At 46.9% G+C, this 9,454-nt stretch overlaps 1 protein-coding gene across 1 annotated transcript; it reads right to left on the reverse strand.

Annotated features, from left to right (window-relative positions):
• Positions 1–5,367: 5,367 nt before the first annotated feature.
• On the reverse strand, positions 5,368–7,127 carry LOC128407820 (60S ribosomal protein L32-like). The gene is made up of 2 exons (XM_053376707.1): positions 7,006–7,127; positions 5,368–5,826 (listed from the first exon to the last, which is right to left on the reverse strand). The coding sequence occupies exons 1-2, from the start codon at positions 7,125–7,127 to the stop codon at positions 5,418–5,420; spliced, it is 531 nt and encodes a 176-aa protein (XP_053232682.1). The 3' UTR covers positions 5,368–5,417.
• Between the last annotated feature and the right edge of the window lie 2,327 nt (positions 7,128–9,454).

A 9,454-nucleotide genomic window follows, 5' to 3' on the forward strand; every position in this document is an offset into this window, starting at 1 on the left:
AAAGCTGTAAAGATTCTTTTTTTAAAAACACACACACCATATTCACTTTTATAAATAGCCTTTCATTTTCTGCAGCAGTTCCTGCTACTGTTCTTAGAAAGAACAGGCTGCCTTTGATTTAGCTGCGCTCCTCGCTGCATTTCACGTCTCACCGTCTCTTCGCAGCATTCCAGGAGGCCGCCCTCCTCATTTCAGAGTCCAGGGGCAGAGAACTAAGTGCCAGAAGGTCTGCGCAGTATTTTATTTTATATTTATTTTTCTGCCAGCAGCCCTGTTATAAACACTGCCATAAAAAACAGATCCCTAAACCAAATTATCAGAGGGATATTTCATCTCCCTCCTGTCTGAAACTTAGCAAATAAATTATCGGGCCAGAAGTGATTCCCCCCCCCCGCTACTCCCCCCATCTTTCTTCTCCTCCACCCCCTCCACCCCTGCTTTTTAAAAAAGTGTGATCTGCAGTGTTTTGACTCTCCATTTGATGGGCCCTGGCAATAAAATCTACATATATTTCAACGACCTTCTCTTCATCTCCCCCCCCCCAACCTTGTTCCAATTTTGCTATGTTTTCGTTTGCGCCCCTCATCTCCCCAATATTTGCACACATTTTGGAATATATTCCCATCCTACCACACTCAGATAATGCATGGCCGTTAGTAGAAATTAACTCCATTCATGTTACTAGAAGAGGCTGTGAAACACTTTCCCCAGTTTCAGGGCACAAGGCTCTCAGCTTCTTCCACCAGTAAGGGCCATTGGATTTGGATTTGATATCCCACTTTATCACTACCCGAAGGAGTCTCAAAGCGGCTAACAATCTCCTTTTTCCCTTCCTCCCCCACAACAAACACTCTGTGAGGTGAGTGAGGCTGAGAGACTTCAGAGAAGTGTGACTGGCCTAAGGTCACCCAGCAGCTGCATATGGAGGAGCGGAGACGCGAACCCGGTTCACCAGATTACGTGACTACCGCTCTTAACCACTACACCACACTGGCTGCATTGCCTAAGCATTGCAGGGGGGAAAACAAGAATAATATCCCGATCTGAAATGCCACCCCTGCTTGTTATCTCTGGGGGATGGTAGGATGCTAAGTGACATCTTCACTTTCACAGTTACTCAGATAATACATTTAAGGATTTCTTGATCCATCTTGTTTGGAGGCAATTTCTCAGCAAAAAACACAATGTCACAAACTAAGTGTGAAAAGAGGGGAAGAAAGCAATGGATCCCCGGAGGGAGCTGTTCAAATTCAAGAAAACGCCAAAGAAGCTATAGATATTTATGCTTGAAAACAGAAAGGGTCATCACACACACACATACGCTAAAATATGTTACAAACAAATGTGCTTGTTTTGCAGTACGCTAACAAATTAGCTACTCCTGTGGGATGCCATACCAAAGTTGGCCAAATCAATGCTGAAACACTAACCTCCAAATCCATATTGCTCTGCAAGCCAAGGGAGAAATTGTCACATTCAGATCTTGAAATGGTGTGAGTGTTTTCTGAAAATTGTTGTGTCTCCGTCCATGTGTTTCTGTGTGTGAACTGGACCCATAGTTTAGTTTGGACTGTGCACCTGAAATATACTTGGAGTCCTGTAGTGACTTCATGCTCTTTATTGCAGCTTCTAAAACAGTGATTGAATTGCCCCAAAACCTCAGGCTTTTATATACATTATCTACACAATGAGTCCCATCTGATTGGCTGATTCAGCTTCCCTCCTGGAGCCTGATTGGTCTTTTCCTGCAAGCCAATCAGTTGTTGCATTCTAGGATCCTACTTGCCTATTGTTCTAGGATCCAAGCTTAGCACATAACAGCACCCATTCCTTATTTGTTAAGTGTTGAATGGGATCATACACCTTTAGGCGCCAGACAAAAATGTTCCTTTTTAACCAGGCCTTTGGTTGATCTTAAGGGACGTGGGTGGCACTGTGGGTTAAAGCACAGGGCCTAGGACTTGCTGATTAGAAGGTCGGCAGTTCGAATCTCCGCAACGGGGTGAGCTCCCATTGCTCGGTCCCTGCTCCTGCCAACCTAGCAGTTCGAAAGCAAGTCAAAGTGCAAGTAGATAAATAGGTACCGCTCTGGCCAGAAGGTAAACGGTGTTTCTGTGCACTGTTCTGGTTCTCCAGAAGCGGCTTAGTCATGCTGGGCACATGACCCGGAAGCTGTACGCCGGCTCCCTCGGCCAATAAAGTGAGATGAGCGCTGCAACCCCAGAGTTGGCCACAACTGGACCTAACGGTCAGGGGTCCCTTTACCTTTACCTTTTTGGTTGGTCTTATTGGCATCCAACACTTTTGGTTTGATTTTATACGTTATGGTCTTGTTGTGAACTGCCCTGAGACCTCCTGGTATAGGGCGGTGTGTAAGTTGAATAAATAAAATAATAATAATAATGGCCAAGGTCAGCCTTGTGAGCCACGATCTGTGGCCAGAGAGAAAGTGCCATCACAAGCCTTTGAATACAACTGAGGAAAATAAACGTAGCCACGCTGCATCATTGCAAAGGTGTATCTAGCCCAACAGATACTTCTCGGGAGCTTGCAAGCAAAGCGTGAAGGCTTCTTCTTTTCATCTGTCTCAGAATCTGGAATTTAGACGCTTACTGCCACCACTTCACCACTGCTAGCAGTATGGCCAAGAGGCCACGATTAAGGTCCAGATCTCCTTTAAAGTCATCCAAGTTGGTGACCAGGGGTGCCGCTGCCAACTTGAATAAAATATTGGGAGGGCCCAGGTAAACCTGCCGGCATAATCGATCACATGACATGGTACACTCACACCATTGGAATGGCAAAGCCTATCAACTTGCCCCCCAATATATTGGGGGGCAGGCAAAGGGACCTCGGACCCTAGCAGTTGGGTCCTACGTTGATTACCGTCACCGAACCTTGCGGCAGCAAATGCCATGGTTTAACTATGTGCCTATGGGACGTGGGTGGCGCTGTGGGTTAAACCACAGAGCCTAGGGCTTGCCGATCAGAAGGTCGGCGGTTCGAAACCCTGTGACGGGGTGAGCTTCTGTTGCTCGGTCCCTGCTCCTGCCAACCTAGCAGTTCGAAAGCACGTCAAAGTGCAAGTAGATAAATAGGTACTGCTCCGGCGGGAAGGTAAACGGCGTTTCCGTGTGCTGCTCTGGTTTGCCAGAAGTGGCTTAGTCATGCTGGCCACATGACCCAGAAGCTGTACGCCGGCTCCCTCGGCCAATAAAGCGAGATGAGCGCCGCAACCCCAGAGTCGGCCACAACTGGACCTAATGGTCAGGGGTCCCTTTACCTTTACCTATGTGCCTATTCTGCATCTTTCCAAACCGGGTGAACATGCAGGTTCTCTGGATGACCCCGGGCTCTAGAGAAAGAAACGAGAGAGAAAGAGAAACTCCTCTCTAGCCCCCCCCAGCCTTACTCACCATTTTTCTGTACTAAAAAAGTCCCTTGACTCACAGGGGAATTCTAGTCCCGTGTTTGGTTCCGGTTGCCCTTTTCTGAAACTTTTCCAGCTCTACAATAACCTTTTTGGAGCTGTGATGATCTCAGCTGAAAACAGCATTTCAACACTGGTCTGAGCATAGGTTTGTATAACAGCAGGGTTTTCCCCACCCCCAGTTCCTTTCTGAATGATTTCTCACATGCAATGCACCTTTTTCTCAGCTGCCACGCACTGGGCAGACATTTCACTATCCACCACAACTCCAATATCTCTCAGCCACCACCCAGTTCAGAACTGGTGCATATGGGATGCTAGATTATTTATTTATTTCCACCACAGCTGCATCACCTCATACTTGTTTACATTGACATACCCTCCAACATTTCCTCTGATGAAAATTTGTTGTTGTTTAGTCATTTAGTCATATCTGACTCTTCGTGACCCCATGGATCAGAGCATGCCAGGCACTCCTGTCTTCCACTGCCTCCTGCAGTTTGGTCAAACTCATGCTGGTAGCTTCGAGAACACTGTCCAACCATCTCATCCTCTGTCGTCCCCTTCTCCTTGTGCCCTCCATCTTTCCCAACATCAGGGTCTTTTCCAGGGAGTCTTCTCTTCTCATGAGGTGGCCAAAGTATTGGAGCCTCAGCTTCAGGATCTGTCCTTCCAGTGAGCACTCAGTGCTGATTTCCTTCAGAATGGATAGGTTTGATCTTCTTGCAGTCCATGGGATTCTCAAGAGTCTCCTCCAGCACCAGAATTCAAAAGCATCAATTCTTCAGCAATCAGCCTTCTTTATGGTCCAGCTCTCACTGCCATAGGGACGTCCTATTCCATACCTTTCAACATTTCTCTGATGAAAACAGGAAAATCACATTCCGGATAGAAGAGAAAAAAGAAGAACATACATTTAAAGAAGTTTGGAAAATGTTTATTGAATATAGGGAAATAATTGTGTACAGTTGAAAACGCTGGCAGCATTAAGATAAATTCAACAGTGCGAAGAAGTTTTGATGGATGCAATAATGCAATAATGAATGGTGTAGGTTTTTTTGTAAAATATGCAGGGATTTATGTTATGTAGAATGAACCATGGGAACAGAAGAAGGGAAGTCACTGATATCTTAAGGATGTAAAATCTTAAACTGTAAAACAGAAAATTTAATAAAAATTATATACAAAAAAAAAGAAAAGAAAATCACATTCCGGGATCAAATCAGAACCCGGAATGGCTTCTGTAAATCCAGGACCATCCCTGGAAAATAGGGACACGTAGAAGGTCTGCACTGAGTCACATTTACCATTTTAAAACCTATCCCACCCACCCCAATCCCATGCCACCCAGTCGAGAGAGATCGTTTTTGGAGCTCCTCTAATCCAGTTCCGTTATACAGTATACCACATTTCCAGCAGAGTGGTGCTCAAAATGGTTTGCCAAAAATGACACTCTAAAATGCAATGATACAACAACCGTGATATGTAATTCAGTTTAGTATTTTAGTTTCACTGCAGTTCAGCAATTAACAAGCCATTTAAAATATATAAAAGAAAATTAAGTGAGCATGAAGCTTACCAACAGGCCAATTAATATCCCAAAGGAACCCTAAAGCTAGTGACAGTATTAACTAGCAACTCCATACCCTCGAACATTTCTCCGATGAAAATAAGGACATCCTATTCCATAATCACCACCATCATAATTGTATTATTTATACCCTGCCCGTCAGACTGGGTTACCCCACCACTCTGGGTGGCTTCCACCATATATAAAAGCATAATAAAACATTAAACTTTAAACAACTTCCCTATACAGGGCTGCCTTCAGATGTCTCCTAAATGTTTTTAAGTTCCTTATCTCCTTGGCCCAGGGGTTGCATGGCTCCATGCATTTCTCTGATGAAAATAGAAACGTCCTAAGGAAAAGCGGGACATTGTTGTTGTTTTTACTTTTTATTAAATACAGTTGTACAAGAGCAACTATTTATTCATTTTCCTCACTGCGCAGTCTGGCATTTGGATTGGTGCCTTTGATAGCAAGCTGAGCTGCTCTTTCCACAATTACCTTCCGATTCTTGGATAAAACATTGTGAGCAATCTCTGCACAATAGGACATCATTAGCACCTCCAGCTCTTTGATGTTGTGGACAAGGAACTTTCTGAATCCTGAAGGCAACATGTGTTTTGTCTTCTTACTGCTACTATACCCAATGCTGGGCATCAGGATTTGGCCCTTGAACCTTCTGCGGACTCTGTTGTCAATACCTCTGGGCTTCTGCCAGTTACGCTTAATTTTGACATAGCGATCGGATTGATGGCGGATGAACTTCTTGGTCCTCTTCTTGACGATCTTAGGCTTGCTGAGGGGTCTGAGTGTTAAGTTGTGGGTGAACCTATCAGACGACACAGCGATTCTTCAAACAGCTCTTGTTTATTCACAGGCCCAGAACAGAACTGGACCGAAGGGTTCAGCCAACCTGCTTATATAGAACTCCACTACAAAGCAACAGTAACAACTTTCTGTAACTATCCAATCACTGAACGTAACTTTCGATTCCTTATTTGCATATGTGGACCTGAGTGAAAACTATCTACAGTACCCCCCTGCTGGCCCAGGGTGAGAACTTCAGTACATAACACTGAGGGCTGGCATAGTGTCTGCTGGAGAATGGCGGCACCCGCGCAGGGAGGAAGCGCGGAGAGAAAGAGACAAAAAGCGGGACATTCTGAGATCAAATCAGAAACCAGGACAGCTTCTGTAAATCTGGGACTGTCCTTGGCATAGCTGTCAAGTGTCCCTTATTTGAAGGGACAGTCCCTTATTCCAGCGCCATGTCCCACTGCTGTCCCTTAATGATGGATGTCCCTTAAATGATGTCCCTTAAATTTCAAAGGAAGCAGCTCCTCTCCCCCCCTCCCTGCCAGCCAGGGAGGAGGGAGGCTCCAACTGTGTTGCTTGGCTGTGTTGCTCACCCTATAAGAAGTCTAAGAACAACTGGAGGTGGAGCTTGCATGCCTTGTGTGTGGCTAGTTAATGCAAGCTGAGGGGGTTTTTGAATGCTGGACGCCATTTTGTTGCACGTGCTGCTGCAAACTTTGCAGTGCAAAGCCAGGCCAGGGAGCCATCTTAAGTTGAGGCTGCATAGGCCTTGTGGTGCATGTGATTCAGATTCTCTTCAGTTGAACCTCTGGTTACAAAGTTGGTTGGACAGTGTTCTCGAAGCTACCAGCATGAGTTTGACCAGACTGCAGGAGGACAGGAAGACTGGAGTGCCTGGAACAGGTGAGCCTGCAGGCCCCTTATTTTGGCTGCTGGTCCCTTATTTTCAAGGCTGCTGGTCCCTTATTTTCAAATCTGTAAGTTGACAGCTATGGTCCTTGGAGGGTTTGCAACTTTCTCCCCCAGCCCCATGACACTTTTATACGATGAACTCAGAATGTCAGAAACCTCCCTTACAGTTATTTGGGCAGCTCTGTCTTTCCAAAGGCTCCTGAGGGCATGGCTGGTGAAAACAGCCATCCCAGGAATGAAAAACACAGCCTCTTTTCCCTCCCTCTCTTCCCTTACCCACCTGCCGAAGTGGGTTGAGCAACGCCTGCTGTGGAGCCTCGTGGTGGGCAACTGGCCGAGTGGCCACTTAGCCGTGGATTGAAAGCTAATCACTATCACTACCCGGTGCCTGGGAAGCCCCATCGCCCCACCGCAGAAATGTTTCATGAATCAGCTTGAAAGGAAAACTAAGATGAAACACTTTGCTTCTGCCAGCCTAAGGGGAATCAGGAGGTTGCTCTTTCAAATTACGTTTAGAGGAAAGAGCTCAATTCAGACCCCAATTTAAACACCTCTGAGGGTTAGGAAAGCTTTAGCATGCAGTCGGTCTTCAATATAATACATTAACCATCCTATTAGCTCTTCTTGGGGAGGGGCCATGGTTCAGTGGTAGAGTGCAGGCATGCACCGCATACAGAATGGCCCGGCTTTGCTTCCAGTTAAACGGCTCTCAGGAGACAGAGGCTCCTTTCTCAGCCGGAGATCTTGGAGGGTCCCTGCCACTGCAGGTAGAGCAAAATGGTCTCACTCAACTGTTACCACTGGTCTCCGGAAGGGTAGCTGTGTTAGCCCCCAGCAGTCTGTTGGCACTGTGAAGACTGGTGACTTGTTGCGGCATGAGCTTTTTGTGTGAACTTTATAAGATGCATGAAGGGTTAGCCTGGGTTACAAGGGGCGTGGAGCAGGGATTGGGAAGGAAGGAAAGGAAATGTAGAAAAGCACAAAGAGTGCAGTGTTGCCATGTGTCCGGAATTTCCTGGACATAGTCAGGATTCGGTCGTCAGAAACAGTGTCCGGGTGGAGATTGCTGAAATGTTCAGGAAAGTCCAGACGAATCGCAATAGATTTTGGCGAATTTCCTTAGAAATAACTCAAAGTTTTCTTTTTTGAGATTTTTGAGCTCAACTACTGTGCCAAAAAGGGACGCGGGTGGCGCTGTGGGTTAAACCACAGAGCCTAGGACTTGCTGATCAGAAGGTCAGCGGTTCGAATCCCCGCGACCGGGTGAGCTCCCGTTGTTCAGTCCCAGCTCCTGCCCACCTAGCAGTTCGAAAGCACGTCAAAGTGCAAGTAGATAAATAGGTACCACTCCGGCGGGAAGGTAAACAGCGTTTCCGTGTGCTGCTCTGGTTCGCCAGAAGTGGCTTAATCATGCTGGCCACATGACCAGCTGTATGCCAGCTCCCTCGGCCAATAAAGCGAGATGAGCGCCGCAACCCAAGTCGGCCACAACTGGACCTAAAGGTCAGGGGTCCCTTTACCTTTACCTTACTGTGCCAAGAAAAAAGAAGTCCAACAACTTTTGTGTCCGGATAGCAACCCTAAGATATGGCACCCACTCACTCCACTTGTGTTGATAATGCAGACATTCTGGCATTGGTAAACCAATGAACACTTGTAGGGTAAGAGTCAACTTATGGGTACCACTAGCAGAAGGCAATGCAGGGGCTCCAGCTAGTGCAACAAAGGGTTCCCCTCTCTCCTCCTTCTGCACCCCATGTCCCCCCTCTATTGGCTCTGGGGCGGCACCGAACAGTGTGTGGTAGGACGAGAGCTGGCCATGACGATGTTCACCTCCTGTGGCGTCATGCCCCTGATCTGAAGATACATGTTCTCTCCCCAAAGCTGAAGCAATTGCAGATGATTAAGAAGTGGTGGAGTTTGGCAGCTAAATACGTGGGCAGCACAATCAGGGGTGATATTCTGGGTGGCCTACAGTTCACCTTTGTGGGGAATAGTGGGACAAAGGGCCTCAAAACTCAAAATAACCAGGATGGTGTTTTCTGGGAGGTTCTCAGTGGAGTTTCCTCAGAAAGTCAGTGGAATCCCATAAGTAACTTGGGAGTACCTGTGGCATATGATCTGACGATGGAGGACATTCTAGGTGACTCGATGGGCCTCTTTGGGGGTCCCTGACTGCTTGGACAAAAGGTCCTAACCTTTCACAATCCGCCAGCATCATACGACAGGAAGGAAAAGGTCCTGGTAGCAGCAGGTACATTAGGGTTCAGTTGCCAATGACTGAGAAAATTGATACCAGATTAAGGTTTAACACCTCCTCTAAAAAAGCAGGCCTACTGTGCCTTTCTTTACCTGTTTCCATGCCAGGCAGAAGTTCAAGAGGTGAAGCCTGTCCCCATACCTCCATTCCGGGGGAAATCTCTACCACTCGAATCCCTGCAAGTCACAAAGCTGTTAAACACACAGTAGCCTTACCAGGAACAGAGGTTCCAGCTACCAAGGGGTGCATTTGTAGAAGGAAGTGCAGGAAATAGTCATTTGGGAACGAGAGTTTATGAGGCCTTGTCCAACCCAGGGAAAGGAAACCCACACGCCCAAGTGGCCAGTTGCCAGAGGACTGTGCGTCAGGCTTAGGAGCCGATTCAAATGCTGCTAGCTGCCAAACCAAGGCGGCTAAAATGATTCCATCTGGCAAGTTCTTTGTGGGGAGCAGAGGGGAGGCTGTGACA

Source organism: Podarcis raffonei, chromosome 1 (genome assembly GCF_027172205.1).
Source record: "Podarcis raffonei isolate rPodRaf1 chromosome 1, rPodRaf1.pri, whole genome shotgun sequence".
Taxonomy (NCBI): domain Eukaryota; kingdom Metazoa; phylum Chordata; class Lepidosauria; order Squamata; family Lacertidae; genus Podarcis; species Podarcis raffonei.